Source organism: Silene latifolia, chromosome 10 (genome assembly GCF_048544455.1).
Source record: "Silene latifolia isolate original U9 population chromosome 10, ASM4854445v1, whole genome shotgun sequence".
NCBI lineage: Eukaryota > Viridiplantae > Streptophyta > Magnoliopsida > Caryophyllales > Caryophyllaceae > Silene > Silene latifolia.
Genome location: NC_133535.1, coordinates 158,486,230 through 158,508,296, shown reverse-complemented (window position 1 = coordinate 158,508,296; position 22,067 = coordinate 158,486,230). Strand labels below are relative to the sequence as shown.

General features: G+C 37.2%; 3 protein-coding genes across 4 annotated transcripts; all 3 read left to right on the top strand.

Annotated features, from left to right (window-relative positions):
• The first annotated feature begins 1,133 nt into the window (after positions 1–1,133).
• On the top strand, positions 1,134–2,880 carry LOC141609435 (large ribosomal subunit protein eL8y-like). Its single transcript, XM_074428483.1, has 5 exons — positions 1,134–1,332; positions 1,452–1,556; positions 1,655–1,741; positions 2,104–2,176; positions 2,421–2,880. The coding sequence occupies exons 2-5, from the start codon at positions 1,464–1,466 to the stop codon at positions 2,486–2,488; spliced, it is 321 nt and encodes a 106-aa protein (XP_074284584.1). The 5' UTR covers positions 1,134–1,332; positions 1,452–1,463; the 3' UTR covers positions 2,489–2,880.
• Positions 2,881–3,575: 695 nt separating this feature from the next.
• LOC141606594 (putative calcium-binding protein CML13) lies at positions 3,576–6,614 on the top strand. Its single transcript, XM_074425784.1, has 2 exons — positions 3,576–4,219; positions 6,338–6,614. The coding sequence occupies exon 1, from the start codon at positions 3,595–3,597 to the stop codon at positions 4,195–4,197; it is 603 nt and encodes a 200-aa protein (XP_074281885.1). The 5' UTR covers positions 3,576–3,594; the 3' UTR covers positions 4,198–4,219; positions 6,338–6,614.
• Positions 6,615–8,123: 1,509 nt separating this feature from the next.
• On the top strand, positions 8,124–12,634 carry LOC141606593 (small ribosomal subunit protein uS10z/uS10x). 2 transcript variants are annotated; one of them, XM_074425783.1, is made up of 4 exons: positions 8,124–8,213; positions 8,318–8,447; positions 11,828–11,941; positions 12,304–12,634. In XM_074425783.1, exons 2-4 carry the CDS (start codon positions 8,339–8,341, stop codon positions 12,444–12,446), a joined length of 366 nt encoding a protein of 121 aa, XP_074281884.1. In that variant the 5' UTR covers positions 8,124–8,213; positions 8,318–8,338; the 3' UTR covers positions 12,447–12,634. The 2 variants fall into 2 exon arrangements, with proteins under 2 accessions (XP_074281884.1, XP_074281883.1); XM_074425782.1 differs by having other exon boundaries at positions 8,313–8,447.
• The last annotated feature ends 9,433 nt before the right edge of the window (positions 12,635–22,067 follow it).

Genomic DNA, 22,067 nt, shown 5'->3' with positions numbered 1-22,067 from the left:
AATCCCACAGAGTCTTCAATTTCCCGAAATAGGAAGTGACATCCATGCCTTTCGCTTGCTTACAACCGTTCAATTGTGTTTTGAGCCCGTGAATCAACGTGCCATCAATCACAGCATATTGGGCTTTGATGTCGGACCACAAAACAGAAGCATCATCAGGGTAATCAATGTTATCGAGCAAAGCTGGATCAATCATGTTGCGGATCCACTGAATAATCGTGCAATTAACGACTACCCAGTTCTCAAGATCGAACGCCGTGGTGGGTTTCTTAATTGACCCATCAACGAATCCGAATTTTCGACGAGATTTGAGAGAAAAAGTCATGGAGCGTTGCCAAGCATCATAGTTATCGCGACGCAAAACAACGTTGGAGATTTTGGCCCCCGGAACGTCATGGGAACCGAGATAGTAAGGGCTAAGAGGATCGTTTTTGGGTTTGCATCGGAGTCATCTCCGGCCATGGCTGCAGAATTAAGAATTTTCGTGGTGAGAAATTTAGGTTTAGGTTATTGGTGGGAAACAGAAAATCCCTGATACCATGTTAAGGAGGTATGAGGAGAATATGTGATTATCATTAGGTATGCCAAAATAAGGCTTATATAGTTTACAAGCTAATAGTATTGCTAATAATATTCCGTAAAATAAGGCTAAGATAATGGTAAAATCACATAATAATAGCAACAATATAATATCATCCCTAATAAGCTATCTAAAGCTAGCCATCCGCATCATTCCTCATCAGCAGCAGCAACCCAACCCCTCTGCTACATCATCTTCTGTTCCCGCCTCTGATGACCCGCCTCCCTCCTCTTCCAACCCTTCTTCCTCCTCTAACAAGCGGCCTTCCTCCTCCTCCTCCTCCTCCTCCTCCTCCTCCTCCTCCTCTAAGGACCCTGCTTCTGATGTAACCAAGCGTTCGAAGATTGCTGGTGCAGATCATCAGGGTAAGACTGCTGCTGCGTTGTGCCTCACATCTGTGAAGAACAAGGACAAGATGGAGTTCAGCAGAAACGTTGAAGCTGGGAAGGTGATTTTCTCATATTTTTTTTGGTCTTATTGGCTTATAATAAGATTTGGTTATTATAGCTCTAGTCTCTCTGGATTAAGCGCGATCGAATTTTTTTGGGAACTTTGACATTTGGGAGCTTCAATAATTGCAGGCTCCCTAACGAGGAGGTGCGAACTCATCTGTTAAGTGTTTTGATTATAACTGTTTTTGGCCTTAACAGGAGAAGCCTGTGAACCCTTTGTACGACAAGCGTTGGAAGCAGTTTGGTATCAAATTGCCAAAGCTGGTTCAACTTCAGTGGAAGAAGGGAATCCTCGTGGAGGTAATAAGTCAATCACTATTACTTCATTTTGTTAGGTCTTTGTTGGTTACATATCCCGTGTATAGCTTACTTTAATTCTAATTCACTGAGCATTTATCTTTCTCTCGCGTCTATCTCAGGGTAAGGCTCAGATGGTTGTGATTGCCCATGTTGACCCAATTGAGCTTGTAACTTGGCTAGCTGCTCTATACTGCAAAATGGATTGCAAAGCTCGTCTTGGAATGGTAAATTTTTCTTCCTGTACAGACCTTTTGTCTTTCTTTTGCAAGAAAAGATATGACGTTAGGTATTTCATTTTTATATTTTTTTTCTAATTCAACAGGTTGTGCTGAAGAAGAAGAGATTGTGCCCCACAGCTGTGAAGAACAAGGACAAGATGGAGTTCAGCAGAAACGTTGAAGCTGGGAAGGTAATTTTCTCATATTTTTTTTGGTCTTATTGTCTTATAAGATTTGGTTATTATAGTTCTAGTCTTCCTGGATTAAGCGCAATCCTGTCCTTTAGGAGTTTAGGACAGAATTTTTTGGGTACTTTGACATTTAGGACTTTGGGAGCTTCAATAATTGCAGGCTCCCAAAAAGAGGAGGTGCGAAGTCATCTGTTGTGTCTCCGTAGTTTATAGAAGTATTGTTTGTCACTGTAGGAGCTTGGACCCATTTGGGTGTATAGTCACAGTTGGGGTGACTATTTTCAGATCATATAAGCGGAGTACTAGCAAGAAAAGATTTGACGTTAGGTAATTTCATTTTTATATTTTTGTTCTTTGATCAGTTTGTGCAGAAGAAGACCAAGGACAAGGACAAGATGGAGTTCAGCATTATTCGAGTGGAGGCCTGTAACATACGTAAGCAAATTTTATCTTTCTCTCTCATCTATCTCAGGGTAAGGCTCAGATGGTTGTGATTGCCCATGTTGACCCAATTGAGCTTGTAACTTTGCTAGCTGCTCTATGCCGCAAAATTGCAAAGCTCGTCTTGGAGCGGTAAAATTTTCTTCCTAAACATTATACCGATATTTTGTCTTTCATTAGCAAGAAAATATATGACGTTAGGTATTTTTTTTATATATTTTTTTTCTAATTTGTTCAGAAGAAGAAGATGGCCGCAGCTGCATTGTGCCTTATATCTGTGAAGAACAAAAACAAGGAGAAGATTGAGTTCAGCAGAATTCTTGAAACTGTGAACGTAATTTCTCATTTTCCCTGTGCCCCTATTAGTTGCCAGTTATTCAAACTTAAGTTTGGAGTAATTCTTTTTTGACAGTTCTTAGTATTAGCGCCTTTGTTCTATTGTGTAAGGTGGCATATACAATGTATTAGCGCCTTTGTTCTATCGTGTAAGGTGGCATATACAATGTAGTTAACGAGATTGAAGATGAGCAGAATCAAGCAACCTATCAAGGGTTTTAATGCTATTCGAGCATCCAAATTGTGTTTCGAAACATCAGGCTCAAATTGCTCAATGTAAATCCTAACAGTTGCACCTGCAAAAACAAGGAAATACTCTCTTTTATCACGGAAAAGAGCAATTCCATGATCAGTGTGACATGTACATACTACATATCATACAACGGTCTTACACGAGTACAGCGGGTTTACAAGCCATACCATTTTTTTGTTGCATAAATGTGCATGGTTAGAGTTTAAGCATTGACATAAGTCATAACACGTCTGGAGTAGTCTTCAATTTGTAAAGGCACATCAATTTTTGTTTAATTTTTTTTTTTCTGTACGTTAATACTCGTACTCTATAAGATTTTGGTTTGAGTATTGACCTCACCTTTAAAAGAAATTATCCAATGAGAATATCTCATGTGTCATTTCCTTTTGTAAAAAAAAAAAAAGTGGAGTGAAAAAGTAGAATCTGAGTTGGTCTGATGGGTAATTTTATTTTTCCGTTTTCTGACATCGTAGATAGGAGTTATTGCTAGTCAAAGTTTTTTATATAAAAAGAGGGGTACAAGTGAGAAAATGAAAAAGTTGAGGGGTACACGAGAGAATATCCCTAATAAAAAATAGTGGAAAGCTGACGTGACAAAGTCTTAAGACTTGACCTACTTAATCCAAATATTTACACGTTTACAAAAGTCACCACCACCCAGTGATGATCCCCTGTCCCATTTGGTGTCCCCATTATGTGTGTCACACCACCCACCATCTAACACATCAACAAATTAATACATTTATTGCAATATTTTAATTTACCATAAATAATACGTCGAAATGTAAGTGATGTGAGTGTGTGACACACAATCAGACACAAAATGGGACCTATAATCCTCACATACCACCACGACCCTTTTCCTAGAAAAACATTCCCATATCATTCATTTTCCATACAAAATTCAAAATCAAAACAAAAACACCCAAATCAAACCCAACAACAAAATCATCATCAATCAACAAACCCTAAAAAATCGAAGATGGGGAAAGAATTAAACCCAGATCAAGTAAATTCAATGAAAGAAGCATTCACATTATTCGACACAGACAACGATGGCAAAATCGCACCATCAGAACTCGGAATTTTAATGCGATCATTAGGTGGAAACCCGACCCAAGCCCAATTAAAACAAATAATAACCCAAGAAAATTTAACCAACCCGTTTGATTTTACCCGGTTTATTGATCTAATGTCAAAACATCTTAAACCGGAACCATTTGATCGGCCATTAAGGGATGCATTTAAGGTACTTGATAAGGAAGGAACCGGGTTTGTTTCGGTTTCGGATCTTAGACATATTTTGACTAATATTGGGGAGAAACTTGAACCGGAAGAATTTGATGAGTGGATTAGGGAAGTTGATGTTGGATCTGATGGCAGGATTAAGTATGAGGATTTTATCGCTAGGATTGTTGCTAAATGATTTGGGAGATTTTGTGATTTGGGTATGTTGAAATTTTTGATTTTGATGTTGTTTTTGGAATTATTTTTGACAAAATTGTGTATGTTTGCATTTTTGATTTTGGTGGAGTTTTTGGAATTAGGTTTTATGAATTGGGTATGTTCGAATTTTTGTTTTTGGGATTATTTTTGATAAATTGGGTATGTTTTTGATTTATTTTCTTGATTTGGGTATGTTTTTGATTTGTTTTGGTGTTGTTTTTGTTGGGGTTAGTTGTTTTTTGATGTTTATGAACTGGGACCATAAAGACAAATGTGATGCCGACGGAATTTGAACTCGGGTATTGAGTACCAATTCTCATGTTTTACCAGCTAAGTTAGTGGCGATATGCTTGTCTGTGTGAAATTTGGGGATTATGTTGCGGCCTTGAGGGCTATGTTGCTCGGACTCGTTTAGAAGTATCCCACATGGGGTGCCTGCCCAAGTGTTGGACAGCCATTTTTATGATAACTATGCATATTTTGGCTTAAAGTGAGGTGTCGAAGTGTCATACCCTTGTTCGACAGTACGTTGTGGGTGTTTTGTTTGATTTGTTAGGTTGTATGTTTTTTGAATTTATTGAATTGGTATTTTGTGGGGTTTTGATTGTTGGGTATGTCACTATGTCGCATTTTTGGTTGCTCAATTGGGGTAATGCTCCCCATTCAACTAGGTTTGGGATCATTTTGTGTATGTTCTGGACTTCTGGTAGTAAGGTGGATCATTGTTAGAAGTTGGAGACGAGATCTTAATTGAAGTTGGAAAGTTACTATGTACTGAGAAATGGAGGCTAAGTAAGAATGCAGCAGTAGTATCGAGGAGTGCGGGCATTTATCTAAGTAGAACTATCTATTAGCACAATGTATCGTGGGTGAGGTTTCAAAAGTTAGTATTTTAGCTTGTCTTGGTCAGGAGTGGAGGTTTTATTGACCATGTAGGGCTTGGAGGTTCATTTTTCTTACCATGTCCGCTAATGCTAATGTTGCTTTGTGCTATTCTGTTAGACCAAGAAATGTTTTATTTATTGTAGTGTCTCTGTGTGTGTGTGTCATGTGTTTTTGCGCGCCCGCTCACTCATCTCCATGAGGTGGATTTCACAATTGATTATTCATGTTCGGAAGTCATTTCCCTTAGGGTCTAGGTTTCACTGTTTCAGCTCTAAGTTAACTAGCTGAGTTACATGACTTTGCATACTATCAGGTGGGTCACGTGGGTGGATACGTAAGGTTTGAACCAATTTTATTGTACATATTTTGAGAATGTAATCCTGTAACAAGATTTGAGTATGATTACATTGATGACTTTGTTTGCTCAAGATCAATCGGAGGAGGGAGGTAGAAACAGAATGGAAGTTGGTTACCGTGCCTATAGTAAATTTAGTATATTGAAGTTCTGGAAGTTGGTTTCATAGAATTATCTACGATAAATCTACTTTTTTGAAGTACTGAACACATTATTGATCAGTACATCCGACCCCTCTTACCCAGCAATTTGCAGGAGCCGCTGAGGCACTGGGTAATATTGTAGTTGTTGTCTTGTCTATATGGTACTTGTGAACATTGACCGTCGCCTTTATATTTTTCTCTCTCGCTAAATGCTGTGCATGGCTGTCTTGACAGAAGGCTATTTTGTTTGGTTTGACATTCCATTCTATGTAGTGATGTTACTCTGATTTGACTGCAAGTGTTAAGGTAAGATTATTGGTAGTCTTGAGACAAGACTTTGGTAAGTCTTGAGACAAGACTCACTCAAGACTTACCAAAGTCTTGTCAAGAGTCAAGACTCACCCAAAGTCTTAAGTTGAGTCTTGGATTTTCAAGACTCAACTTAAGACTTTGTCAAGACTCAACTTAAGACTTTGTCAACACTCGGGTAGATTATTTCGTGTTTGAATGTTCACAGTGGAAGCTTGACCTTACTTGCTCTTTGTAACAAGACCCCAGCTTCATTATTATCTCGGCCCAACTGTTTGAACTTTGGAGGCGCATTTGTTTCAAATTTGCACCGTCATTTGAGAAACTGGTGACGGATTACGATTATCTGTAAATTTTTGTTAAACATGAATGTCGACTCCAACCACACATATGGTAAGTATGGTAACAAAGTTTTCTCGATCATGCAGGTAACTCAATGACTATGGATTTGTTTTGCACGAAAGGTTGGCAATCGTAGATATTCATGCCTTGTTTGGTTCCTGGTTTCGGTTTTAGCAGGGCAAGCAGTAGTTATTTTTCCTCTAATCATCTTAATCGATGTTGCTTTTACTTCTAATTTCTTTCTAAATCTTCTGCTATTAATTTGCGATGTGTGGTGTGTATTTTGGAGGGATCGTGGTTTGTATCCGTTTGACATTAATCGTATTCCTAATGAACTGTTAACACGAGTGTTGTTTATTGAAATGGCATGGTGATTTATCCTCTGGCATTGGCTTCGCCTTCTTCTGAACATCTTCGTCCCTGCCTAAATAGACGGAAAAGTGGTGGATTTATCATCAATCCATCTGTTTTGTTTTCCCTTTATGTTGCTGCTCTGTATCTATTTTTTACTGTAGACACAGGCCAAGGCAGAGCGGTTGGCTGGGTTTACATTCCCTACATACACGATTCATGTAGTCGGAGATCATGTTTTGGAGTTGTGTCTTGATGGTAAAATGGTCTTAAACTTTTACAAATTCAGACGTAAGGTTTATTTTAAACAGGAATATGGTATCTTCACTCTATTAAACGAAGCAGTTTTTCTTCTCTCTTCAAAATCTATTAAATTTGGGTATATGGTAAATGACGATTTTCTACAAATCATTTTTTTTTTTTTTGGTCTAAACTTGGATGTCCACCGTCGACAACAGTGTATAATCCTCGCCATGGGTGTCTTTCTCACGAAGAGGTAAAAACGGTGGCCAAAGAGTTTCTTTCCATTCGTAGGCGGGGATCAAACCCCTGACCTCATGGTTAAGGGATGAGGTGAGCAACCACCACACCAAACTCATTTGGTTACAAATCATTAATGAGTAGATATAGAACATTAGAACCACCATCATAGGTGCACCAATCATCGACGATAACAGTGGTGAGGAACGTTTGCCCTCCTAGGAAGGTGTTTTTGGTGTGGAAAAAAACGTCTTCACCCTTAGAAAGGTGTTTCCCGATTAGCTCTTAAACACACCGTGCTAAGATATCTTCGAAACACAACCCGTACACAAAGTTAGACCTGCCAAACAGATCAGGTCATGTTGTGTTCGTGTTCGTATCAACTTTAAACGGGTCATCACCACCCCAACCCTAACCCGAACCAATTACATAAACGGGTCATTTGTCTCAACCTTAACCCAACCCATTTAATTTTTCCATAACCCAACCCGACCCGTTTATCTTTTAGCAGATCATTTTTAACCCGCTTAACGCATTTAACCCAATAAACTAAATTAAGCTTTATAGCCCTATTATCCCAAAAAAAGATGAATGAAATTGCATATTTTTAAGTTGTTTGTTTGGATGATTGATTCAACCTAAATATATTATGACATTTTTAAATAAACGGGTTATTCATGTCGGGCTCGTGTCAAAAGAGCTCAACCCTAACCTGACCCATTTATATTTCGTGTCTTGTCCGTGTCGACCCAATTACTTAAATGTGTCACAAAGTCTTAACCCTAAATCCGCTAACTTCATATCGGGTTCGTGTCGTGTCAATAATTGCCACCTCTACACAAAGTTACTAAGTCATGAACAAAAAGCCTATACTAAAACCGTGAGCACGCTAAAGGGTTATTCTAACCAGGGGTAACGAGTTTAAACCTCGGAAATACAACCGTGTTTAAACTCATGAGTGAAAGCTTTACCGTCCTAATATTCAAACCCGAGCTAGACCGGATGATATAAGCCAATTGAAAAAGCCCATATACAAAACCCTAAGTCCCTAAAACACATACATCTCCCTCAACACAAAAAAAGACCAGATTTTTCTAGCTTGACTTCTCCATTTTTGCAATTCAATCTCTGGTATTTCTCCTATATTCTCTCTTGCATTATTTTATCAATTTACCGCCATTGTTGTGTTTTAATAATTACTTAAATTTTTCAAGCTTTTTTTTTTTGAAGTGTAGAAAGCTTGAAAAGGAACAAAAATGGCGTACGCGATGAAGCCAGGGAAAGCAGGGATGGAGGAATCAGTAGAGCAGATTCATAAGATCAGAATCACTCTTTCTTCTAAAAATGTTAAGAATCTTGAGAAAGGTTTCATCTTTTTTCATTACAATATAAATTTTAATGTTTTTCTGTATTGTGCTTTGAATTTTGTATTATGATGTGAAGATATTTGTGTTTTTAGCTCAATTTTGTATGTGGGTTCAGTTTGATTTGTGTTAATTTTGATCAGGATTGTGTTTGGTAAAATAATAATGGAATTTGAGCTGGATGGGTATCTTACAATTGATTAAAATACGTCTCACAAAGAATAAAAAAGTTAAACAAATGAACGAGACGGGAGGGAATTTTGTAGTAGGGTGTGAAGAAAATGTTTTTTTAGGTCAATTTTGTAGGCGGCTTCACTTTAGTTTATGTTGGTTTTGATAAAGATGGTAATGGCATTTGAGCTTGGTAATTTATTGGGTTTGATTGTGTTGTTAGTGTACGAAATGCTGTCAGATCAGTGTAAATGATGTACTGTTATCTTGGAATGGTATTTTGTTTTGGTTATGATAGGATGGTAGTTGAGTGTAAGTAATTGAGAAATGGGGTGATTGGTTCTATTTTTTTGTGCAAGGAGACGGACTGCGGATTATTTGTGTGCATTATAGTTTGGAAATGTGGCACGTGTAGAGCTGAAAGCGATGTTTTGAGGTTATATGTGTCTACTGAGGGTGTTTAGATGGAAATGCTCACGTTATTGTTGTGGACTAGTGGTTTGAAATGGTATTCTATTCAAATGTGTGTTACGAAATGGTTGTTTGGGTGAGTGAATAAATAGATGGGTGAAGTGAAAGTCTAAAAAATGATCGTGTAAGCTATTTTGATATGGAGAGTTGGTGTTTGTGATGGCAGTGGCTCTGATCTGATTTGTAGTGTTTGCTTTATCCTTAATTCCTCAAGTTTTACCTTTGGTCTAAAAAATAATCGTCATTTTCTGACTGACCTGATGGTATCTTGTTTTTCTAAACTCACACTTCTGTTTGGGGAGAAAAAGGGTATTGATCATATATGATTTGAGAGTACTGACCATTTTTAACCGAGCTTCAGGATGTCATCAAAGCTTGATGCTTGATGGTTGAGCATGCGGACTGGGATTTAGAATTAGGAAGAGTGACTGTTTTCTAGGTAAGTAGCAACATTAATTTTAGTTTTTTTCTTTAGTGGACTTTGAATTTTGTATTAGGCTGGGAAGATATTGTCTGTCTAGCTCAATATAATATGTTGGTTCACTTGGTTTGTGATAATCTTGATCAAGATTGTGTTTTGTAAGATGATAATGGCATTTAAGATTTTGAGCTAAATAAGTATCAAACTTCATTGTTCATCAATACAAATTATAGTATTTTTCTGTTATGGGCATTGAATTTTGAATTAGGGTATGATGATGTAGTCTTTTTAGCTCAATTTTGTATGTGGGTTCACTCTGGTTTGTGTTAATTTTGACCAAGATGATGTATAGTACGATGATGATAGCATTTGGGCTTGGTAAGTATCTTTCTCCATCAATATAAATTTTAGTATTTTTCAACATTGGACTTTGGATTTCTTATTGGGGGTGGCAAAGTGTTCTTTTAGGTCAGTTTTTTTTTTTAATTTTTTTTTGATGTGAGTTTAATTTGTTATATATCGGTTTTAATCAAGATGATGTAAAGTATGATGATAATGATATTTGAGGAAGGTATTATACTTGGGTTTGATTGTGTTGGCAAGTGTATGGAATGCACTGTTATCTTTGAAGGGTAAGCTGTTTTGGTTATGTTAGGGTAGTATTTGAGTGTAAGTAATTAAGAAAAGGTGGTGGTTTTGATTTGGAATAGCTTATATTTGTTTGTGCAAGGAGACAAATAGCGGACTATTTGTGCAACTTTCAGTTTCGGAATTTGACATGTGTAGAGCTAAAACGGATGTTTTGAGGCTGTATGTGTCTACTGAAGGTGTTTAGTTGGACATTCTCACGTTATGTTAAAGGATATGATTCAAATTATATGATTGTAGTGGACTTGGGGTGTTAAACGGTGTTCTATTCAAATGTGTGATACGAAATGATTGTTTGGGGTGCGTGAATAAATAGACGTGTCATGAAGGTGTATAAAAAGTCATGTAAGGTATTTTGATACGAAGGGTTGGTGTTTGTGACGGCAGTAGATAGCTGGTGTTAAACGACCTTCTGATCTGATTTGTAATTTTGTTTCATCCTTAATCCTCGAGATTTTACCTTGTCTTGAAAGATTAAAAAAAAGGGTATTGGTCATTTTATCAGAGCGTTAGGATGTAATCAAAGCTTAATGCTTAACGGTTGAGCATGTCAACCGAGGGGATTTATAGTCAGAAAGAGTGGGTGTTTGCAGGGGGAACTGTTATATTGATAATTATCTGTCAGGTGTAGTCTCATTCATTGGTCTTTGACCCTATGCCCCTATTAGATTCAAAATGACTCACGATTGAGCTCAATGTTGTTTGAAATTGTCCAGTTACCAGTGTTTCCATTCTTATCACTTTCGAAAGAAGTATAACTGCTGTCTGTTAAGAAATTCAGTTTGTTATAACACACAAGGATTTTACCCGTGTGCTGATTGCCTGGTCTCTAAATTAAGATTATGCTTCGCAGGCTATGTTACTCCGACTCTTCTAACTCCCTCGTGTACCCGTGTTCGACACTCGACACACGGACATGGGTATGACAATTGGACACCTCATTTTAGACCAAAATATGTATATTTTTCATAAAAATAGCCGAGTCCGACGCTAGGACACGCAACCGTGTCGGTTACTTCTAAACGAGTCGGAGTAACATAGTTCGCAGGTAACTTCTCAAAGTCTTACTTCTCCATATCTTAAACTGGATGAAACTGGGTTGCGTTACGTTTTTTGGTAGTCTGAGACAATAGTCTATTTGGTGTGGGCATCGATAATTTGCAATGTATTTAGGTGGTGTTTGGCTGGGTGTTTCAGAATTGTTTGGAATGGAATTGGTCTTTTCTAATCTAATGTTTGGTTGGCTTATTTTTAGAAAGGAGTTATATACTTGAATGGATACTAATTATTCCAATCCCTAGAATCCGAAATCCGACTCTCCTCCCGTGTTTTCAACTCCAGATTCATACCTTTATGGGTATGACATTTCATTCCATCTTCTTGGACCAAACGACCTCATGTGATATTATCGTGTGCAATGTATAGCTTACTTATCGTACTAATCTTGGTTTGGTTCTTGTTCGTCTCTAGACATCGCTGTCATCTTGTGGGCAATTTCCACCAGTAATTTAGTCTTTTGGGACATTCGTCTCGATTTCTAGGCATAATTGCATAACCTATCTGCCCACCCCTAATAATTTTGGGACTAAAGGCTTTGTTGTAATTCCTTAACTGTTTACAACTGGACTGTTTGTATTTACGTTTTTGTTTCGTCTTGTTGTGATTACCAGTATGTGCTGATCTTATACGCGGTGCAAAGGACAAGCAACTCAGGGTTAAGGGACCAGTCAGGATTCCAACAAAGGTTCTAAAGATCACCACAAGGAAGTCTCCTTGCGGAGAAGGTATGTAACAGAAATCTTGTATTCTCTAAACTAATGTTCTGCTCTATTATTGTGGGTTTTTTTTGTTATAAAACTCGTTCTTTATTTCTTTATTTTTCTTGGCGTGAAAAAGCCGTTAAAAACAATTTTAGCCGTTAAAAACAATTTTACTAACTAAACTAGCTCACATCTGCCAAAATGTTGATGACGTTTGTGATTGTCGGCTATGTTGAGCCGTCTTGTCTTCGCTTCATTAGATAGTTACGTAAAAAGGCAGCTTAGATTGTTTAGCTTCCATCTTAGTGGCCAACTTATGATGAGTAAATCATTGTTATGTGTCTTTCAGCTTGATAATGAGTAATTTCGACTTGTTTCTATCACAGGAACCAACACGTTTGACAGATTTGAGTTGCGCGTTCACAAGCGAGTTATCGACCTCTTCAGCTCCCCGGATGTTGTGAAGCAGATCACTTCAATCACCATTGAACCTGGTGTTGAGGTCGAGGTTACCATTGCTGACTCTTAAATGTGCCTGCCATGCACACACTGGAATTTTTGAGAGCACTCGAACGTATGTCTAAAGATTATTTCTTGTAGCTCTGATTATACTGTCGTTAAGCCTTTCAAGTTTTCAGACATGCATTTATCTTTTGATGTTTCAACAACAAAACTCCTAATTTTTCTATCAAACGTGTTTCTCGGGTCTTAGGTTTACGCACCGTTTCATTTCCTTTTCCGGACAACACTATGCAGATCTGGCAAATCGAGTCAACGGGTTGGGTTCGGGTCGGGTCAATTCGGGTGCGGTGGTTCGGGTCGATTTCAGGACTCGGGTCAATTGGGTCGGGTCAATTCGGGTGCGGCGGTTCGGGTCGATTTCAGGACTCGGGTCAATCGGGTCGGGTTGATTTTGCCAGGTCTAAACACTAGAGTGCCATCTGGTGTTAGTGTGGTACCGTGGTACCGCCCTCGTGCATGCTTGACGCTTAGTCCATTTTAATGCCCCCCCCGCATTTTGGACGTGAGGGCGAGGGGTGTTCGGTACCACAAAGGTGGTGACATATCATTTCCTTTTCTAAAAATCAAGTTTGTTAGGTTTTACTACATTTGATTGGTACTCCCTCCGTCTGTTATTTGTTTACTTTTTCCATTTTGGGTGTTAGGCTGTCAGCCAATTGTTTACCTTTTTATTTTAGAATTGATTTTGATGAGCAATTTGATCATGCACACCCAATTTAGTCCACTTATCATCTAATAATTGATCCCATTCTCTATCCTTGGTCTTTGTGCCAAAACAAAAGGTAAACAAATGATCGGACGAATGAAAATGAGAATTTATATTTAAGTATGTAATAAATCACACAATATGAAATGGAAATGAGATTACTCTCTGTCCCAAAATAATCTTCTTATTTGACTTTGCATAGAATTGAGATGTCAATTTAACTCTATTTTTTTTCTTTATGATGAATGTATAATAAGTAAATAGAGTACCTTAAAATCATGTAATAGTTTTTACTATTTTAAGACTTACGTCTGTATGGTAAACAACATATTGAGCAAAGTTAATCGATTTTGGTCTAATTAGTAAACAACTATAAATTATGACAATTGCAATTCTAATATAAATATTATTTCTGATGCAAATTTTGAAAATCGTTCGTGTATGTACGGGTTCAAAAGCTAGTTTACATAATAAGTGTATTCAATTTATCTTTAATCATAATTTGTACCTATTTTATTTGCTTTAGTACCACATTTTCTTAAATTTATACAATAGTATCTCAATAAGATTATTGAAAGACTGTCTAAGGAGATCTACTTTTTTTGAATGGAAGTAACATCACGTGATGCCGCTATTCCATTCTCGTAATTTCTCTATATCGGCCAAATTGACAAATTGGTAAAAAACGTAAGGGGTTATGGACAAATTGGTAAAAAAGTTTATCTTTGGACAAATTGATAAAAAAAAATGATGGGTTGGACAAATATACCAAAAAAAAGTAATCATCTGTGTAATTAGTTGTGTAATTAGTTACTTACCCAATTCCGGGTCTGTTTGTTGGTCGGGTATGTTTCGGGGAGCAAGAGATAGTGTTGAGTCGCATTTAATTTAGGTTAGTTTTTAATAGTTTATGAAAGATATTGCATTTTTGATAGCCCGAATATGACTCGGAATCGGAATTGACTCTACCCGACCATGACCCGAGCTTTGTTGACACGTAACTGACCCGACCGACCCGAAATAACCCGATCTGGAAGCACCCAACTCGAAAATGACCCGATAAACATAACTCTAACTGACCATATGAAATCACAATTAATATTATTTACAATGCAATAAAGAATTAATCATTAAAACTAAACTATAAATAGGTAATAATCTAAAATGCACTTTTTTCTCTCTTAATTATTGGCCCGAAAATGACCTAGACCGAAATAACCCTACCCGCTTAACCCAAAACAGACCCAACCAACAAACACTGTTACCTGAAAAAGACCCGACCCAAAATAACCTACCCACTTACTCCGAAACAGACCCGTCCAACAAACACCGCTGCCCGAAACATACCCGACCAACAAACAGCCTCAGAGTTGGGTAAGTAACTGATTACACACTAATTATTTGAATGATTACTTATTTTTTGGTGTATTTGTCCATCCCATCATTTTATTGTGGTAAAAAAAATTGCAATGCTTGAATAAAAAAGAAACTAAATTGCAAAAAAAATTCAAATTAATAAGTAATATAAGATTAACGAATTAATTACCTGTTCGTCGCTTGAATAATCGGTCATAATTGAAGAATTTTATTGTGGTGGAGATGGTTAATGTTTCAATGTTAGAGAGAAGGGAGAGAGAATTAGGTTTACTGTTTTTCTAGTGAAGGACAAACAAATGAAAAGTTTGGTGTAAAAAGTACTGCATTGAGTAAAAACGTACTACGAAAAGAAACTACGTTTTTTTTTTTACAAATTTGTCTAAAGAGAAACTTTTTTTTACCAATGTGTCCATAACCCCTTATTTTTTTTAACCAATTTGTCAATTTGGCCCATAGGTATCGTATTGTCATCTTGTCATGTCTTTTCAAATGTTTCAATTTCAACCTATTTCTTCTTGCAACGCCAAATTTGTTCAATTGGTCTCCCTTGTGACGAGTTACCATTTGTGGCGGATATTTTGTGAGATAAAATGGTAACAAAATGGGTTAGTGGAGAAAGGGGACCACATGAATAGTGTTGCAGAGAGAGAAAAAGTGGGTACATTGTGAGGTAAAATGGTATCCGTCACAAGCTTGTGACGGATATGTCATGTCTTCAACGAGAATTTGTGAAATTTGTTACTCTCACCTTTTTTTGCGATACTTTTTTTGATTCTTTAAGATCTTCTCGCTTCCCAATGCGTTTTTACTGTCGTAAATTTAGCTTCACTTGCCTTACACTCAACTATTACTAGTCTTCTCTAATCATAGCAAAGATACAAAGATTGAGCCTGACATTGTCCTTTTTATTTGTACTCAACAAATCATAGCATGACATGTATTGGGTCACCAACATGGTCATGAATATCAAAAGAGGTCATGGGACGACCTCTTTTGCCAACCAGGTCACACTAATTTGGAGCTTAATTTGTGATTAAGGAGACCCACCCCCTTCATGACCAGGTCGTGACTAACTGGGTGGTCTAACACCATCCACAGCAGTTGTCCGCCTTAATCGGCCACCAAAAATTTTCCTCTTAATCGCACCTTATTAATCTTGACCCACTTTCACCCTCCCAAGCAGAAGGTCACGACCTGGGTCACCAACCCAATCATTTTTCCACTTTCCAACATTTCCAATCATTTACCACATTCACTACCCCACCAAAACCTCTCTCTTACTTTTACAATTATTATTTAATAACATACTACAATTAAGTTATTCTTTTCATTATTAAAATAAATTCTACTCAAATATGTTAAGTAAATTAATTTGATAGTGTACATTAAAAAAAAAAATTATTGGCAATAAATAAAATTTATTGAAAGCATGGGTCAACATATAAAAAAACCGCATACATAATTAAAAAAAAAACACGATCTTAAAAAACATTAAATACTACTTCCTCCATTCAACTCCACTCTACCTATTTCACTTTTGTACACTATTCACAACTATGTATTCAATTTCGATTTTCTCTCGATACGTAAGTGGAAATATATTCATGTGGGATCTTGTTTGATTCGTCTTTACAAGTACATTAAAAATATCTAACTTTTATAATTTTTACAAATACGTAGCTAATGATATTTAGTGCGTAAAACACGCATTGGTAAACGTGTAAAAAGAAAGTGGTAGAGTGGAGTTGAATGGAGGAAGTACGAAATAAAAAAAATGCATTCTAAACTAATTCGAGTTACGGAAGAGGAATAAAGAGGGAAGCAGCTGGAGGAAAGCTGGACGTCCTTAGTCTTGCAGCAGCAGCTTTTGTAGATTGATTGTACTTTTGTTTTTGTTTTTGTAATGTTGTAAACCAATAACAATAGGACACGTGTAAGGTCACCAACAATAGGTCTTGGTATAGACGGGTGGGGCGAACAGACGGGTAAAGACCTCTAATAAAATGGGTATGGGGGACAAGGTGGGGCACCCCCATGGCCCCATGTGCTTCCCACTTTATGATAAATGAGTATTTTGTGAGAGGAAATGGTATCCGTCTATACGTATAGACGGATAGTGTCCGTCTATAATGAGAATTTGTGGGTCACCAATAAGGTTACCATCTCAACTCAGGGTCACAAATTGACCCTTTCTTATTCAGGGTCACCAAATTAACACCTTATTACTCCTTAATTGTGTCATTAGCATGACCCAACAAGGTCACGACCCAGTTGATGACCTTGCTTGGGCATGGTCTAATAGATGCATGCATGATTTCTCTATTACTCAACCTCCCATCTTTATATTCTCCGATCTTTCTTATAGAACCTACAAAAAAAAAAAAAAAAAAAAAAAAAAAAAAAAAAAAAAAAAATCTCTTCATTTTAGACAGCTTGCATGGTTGAATGGGTCCGAAATTATCGAAATTGAATACATCCGAACCATTCTACCGTCTTCATCTTTAAGTCACGCCTACTCTTCGAGGGTGGGCATTCTATGCCTCCGTGGCGTGACTTGAAGATGAGGATGGTAAAATGGATTTCGAGATGTTATATGAGTATTAGTATTACCCTATTAAGTACATATTGGAGCGTGAATTTATCAAGAGACCCATAAATAATTGTCTAAGACGGTCTTATACAATTATATTTGTAAAACTGGATGGTTTGGTAGTTGATCTCTCTTTTTAAGTGTGGTTTACACAATGTTAATGTCAAATTGTCTTATAATAGTTATTTTATTGATCAAATATTTGTGTAAGATCGTGTTGTACAAAAATTTGCGAAAGTGATACGAGAAATTTCAGTTTGAAATTCATCCGCATCATTTTTATCTTCTAGTTGTAATGGTTTTTATAGAAGTTTCAGTTTGAAGAATTATAGAAATGAAGGTTGTTTAATTGTCATTTATTTATTTTATTTTATTTTTAGGAGTATTAAAACGGTGAATTGCTTAGAGTAATGGGGTAATTGTCTTCTTTATGACTTTATATTACTTCCTCCTATTCACCATATACATCACATTTGACGTGGGCACAAAGTTTTAGGAGAGGATTAAAATATGAATTGTGAGTTGGGTGGAGTTTGGTGATAGGAGAGATAATGAATAAAATAAGGAATTATGAGTTGGGTGGGTTTTGTGATAGGAGAGAGGAATGAATAGTTAAGAATTAAATAAGGAATTGTGAGTTGGGTGGAGTTTGGTGATAGGAGAGAGGAATGGTTAAAATAAGAGTAATAGTTTCCAAAAACGGAAAGGGGAAGAAAACCTGAATAATTCGTTTAAGAAAAGGAGAAGTATATGGAGAATAGGAGAGAGTACTATTGTTAAGCATTTCGAGTTTTCAGACATGCATTATCTTTCCGGATTCGTAAATGTCGACGACGTTTTAGTAAACGTCGACGACGTTTTTTAAAAAAAAAGACGATCACTGCCCCTATTCTCTCACTAACCATTCTCCATATTCTCTCTATTCTCTCTACTCAACCTCCAACTTCCACCAACACTCAACACCACCACCACACTGCCACCAACACTCAACCACCACCACCACCACACTGCCGCCTCCACCTTGCCGCCACCACGTTGCCTCCGACATCACCAACAAGGTAAGTGCCGTTTTTTTTTTTTTTTTTTGTTAAATTAGTTTAGAAATTGAAACTAATTGAATTAAACTATGAAATTAAATAGTTTTCTTTCCTTTATTGTTATTGTTAATCGATTAAATTGATTGGATTTTGTTTTATAATTGAATTAGTTAGTAAATTAGGTTATGTGTTAGGTTTTTATTAAAATTAATTGAATTAGTTTAGAAATTGTTAGTTTTTCTATTAAAATTCATGTTAATTAGTTGTTAACATGTAAATTTTGGTATTGTTATATGTTGTTTGCGAAATATAGTTGATTGGGAGTGATTTTTGAGTCGATTTTTGTTGTTAATCAGATTGGGAGTCGATTTTTGTTGTTAATCAGATTGGGAGTGAATTTTCTTTCAAAAACACTTGTTTTTAGATGAATGAATGAATGAAATTAATACTTGTGTGTATTAGTCAATATTGGGCAAAATAAGAAGAAAAACCACAAGTGTTTTTGGCTTCCCAAAACCGTGTGAAGAGGAGGAAAAAGGAGGTTCAATCCATGCTCATGGTTGCCTTCACAAGAACAATAGGTAGCATGACTAATTTTAGTAGGTAATTATGGTGTTTACCTACTAACAAAATCAACTTAATATAAGTCTAATCCTCTTCAAATTTTCGGCACATTTGATAATATGGATTCCATATTATTTTTGTCAATTTGTCAATATGTTACATGTCACATGTCACATAAAATTGCTATGTATTTTTAACACATTTAAAAATCAACGTATTAATAAAAATACGTCATATACAAAAATCGACTTAGTAATTCATAATTACTTGTACCAAAATATTTTACCAATTACAAATCACAACAACTTGTATTTATAATAATTCATTCAATTTCAATTGTTTCCTTAAACAATAATTTCATCTGAGTAAAGATACAATTCGATTACTCAGACCGCATCTAATTTTAATCAAATTTCAATGAGACACGTAAATTTTACTTTCAAAATCGTCCGTCAATTTTCAAGTAATTTAATTAACTCGTAACGTTATACGATTAATTAAATGATCAATTAAGAGTGTTGCCCTATAGGTATGACCTAGGGGATCAATCGATCACCACCCGTCGCACGACAAGTAATGTCAAACTCTAGTCAGCCAATCATTACCGATATGTGTGGACCAGTTGACAGTAAAAATACTTCCCAATTGTATTCTTTATAATGAGACTTAAACATGTGAGCATCATGATCAACAGTCGTGATCGCATTATTGTCGGAGGACACATATTCCAACAATCTCCCACTTGTCCTCGACAAGTGTGCGTCACCAATTCTCTTGTCCTATTACTATCTCCCACTCAATGCAAGGTGTCTTTCAGGTCGTACTTGCAAGTGATCATATCGTGAGTGGTTTCCTCGATCTGGAGAATAACTGATTGACCGGATTTATCCACCATGGATACATTCCGAGCGTGGCCACGCATTTCCAGTTCATTACTCCTCGAGTGGCCCTGAGATATTGTTATAACCCTGACTACGGGTGGACAATTCCTATCGCACTCATTCCCTTCAACTAGCCACAGCCATCATAACCCAAAATATGCCCATTTGACCCCATTTACAAAGGTCGTAGTAACACTAATCAAAGTTAATCTGGAATTGTGCCATCTTAGGCGAATAGTCTTTAGTCAAAAGAATCGACTCATTTGAATACTATAGCAGCTCTTGCCACGACCAGGCTATATAAATTTGCCAGAACTCTATAAGCGGTCATTAGGCCCGACAAAATGTTCCTAACAGTCTGCCTATGTGATCGACTATTTATTCTCATATGACTCTATGGCACGTGAACTTGCCATCAATCGCATCACACTCTAGTCACTTCGAGACGTCACCTCATACAAGTGACTATGGGCAAATACTGTGTTAATCCGTGTTCACTTTAACGGGGTTCAATTGTCACCACAACCCGTTTGGATGTAACAATGTATTAATTAAGATAAAAAACAAATATGATTATGAACATGAACAAAAACAACACTTTTATTTCATTTCAAAATCTAACATAGACTTGGTACACGTTTAAGTCCCATGGACGCCATATGTCCATCATGTTTAGCCTGCGATAAAGGCTTGGTGAGCGGATCGGCTATGTTGTCATCCGTCCCAACCTTACAAATCGCAATCTCCTTTCTTGCAATGAAATCTCTTATTACATGATATTTTTTAAGTACATGTCTAGATCTATTACTAGACTTCGGCTCCTTAGCTTGGAAGATCGTCCCACTATTATCACAATAGAGAGTGATGGGATCATTGGCTGTAGGTACTACTTTTAGACCTTCCGTGAATTGCCTGATCCACACAAGCCTTCCTTAGCAGCCTTCCGATCCGCAATGTACTCACCTCCGTTGTAGAATCATGATTCTGACTTCCTTGAAGCTTCTCCACCTACGGCACCACCATTGAGCATGAAAACGAAACCAGCTTGTGATTTCATGTCATCTCTATCTGTTTGAAAACTTGAGTCCGTGTATCCATTAACACGCAGCTCAGTGTCTCCTCCAAACACTAGGATGGAATCCTTAGTTCTTCTCAAGTACTTAAGGATGTTCTTAACGGCAATCCAGTGACTCTCACCTGGATTTCCTTGATATCTACTCGTCATACTCAAAGCATACGAGACATCAGGACGTGTGCATATCATGGCATACATGATCGATCCAACAGCGGAAGCATAAGGGATCGTCTTCATGCGTTCAACATCATGGGGTTCGGAGGGAGATTGAGTCTTGCTCAATATTGTCCCGGTTACCATAGGTACCAATCCCCTTTTGGATTTGTCCATGCTGAACCGTCGAAGAATTTTATCAACATAAGACTCTTGACTTAGTGCCAATATCCTCTTGGATCTATCTCTATGGATCCGGATACCTAATATGCGTTGTGCTTCTCCTAAATCCTTCATTTGGAAGTGGTTACCTAACCACTTCTTAACAGAAGACAACATTGGAATATCATTTCCAATGAGTAGTATGTCATCGACATACAAGATTAGGAACACAACATTGCTCCCACTGAATTTCATGTATAAACATGGTTCCTCCACACTTCGAGTGAAACCATTCTCTTTTATCACATGATTAAATCGATGATTCCAACTTCTAGATGCTTGCTTAAGACCATAAATGGATCTCTTAAGCTTGCACACTTTGTTAGGATTATTAGAATCAACAAAACCTTCGGGTTGTATCATGTACACCTCCTCTTCTAAATGCCCATTTAGAAAAGCGGTTTTGACATCCATTTGCCATATTTCATAATCATGAAATGCGGCAATCGCTAACAAAATCCGTATGGATCTTAGCATGGCTACGGGGGAGAAGGTCTCATCATAATGGAGACCTTGGACTTGGGTAAATCCTTTTGCCACTAGCCTAGCTTTGTAGACATCGTCATGTCCTTCTATGCCATTCTTGACTTTGAATATCCATTTGCATTGAAGGGGTCTTGCCCCTTTAGGCAAATCTACTAAGTCCCAAACTTGGTTTTCAAGCATAGAATCCATTTCAGAATTCATGGCTTGAAGCCATAAGGAAGAATTAGGACTAGAGATTGCGGCCTTGTAGGTGGCGGGCTCGTCACTTTCCATAAGCAACACATCGAGTGTTCCATCTTCCTCGATAAGTCCCACATATCGATCGGGATGGCGAATTACTCGACTCGTTCTTCTTAGTGGATGAGGTTCAACCGTGTTAGACGACGAAAGAACATCTTCTTGCGTCTCTTTCTCGGTTTGTGGCTCTTGAACTTCATCAAGTTCAAAATTTCTCCCACTCTGTCTCTTAGAAATAAATTCTCTTTCTAAGAAGACAGCCTCGCAAGACACAAACACTTTGTTTTCTTGAGGTTTGTA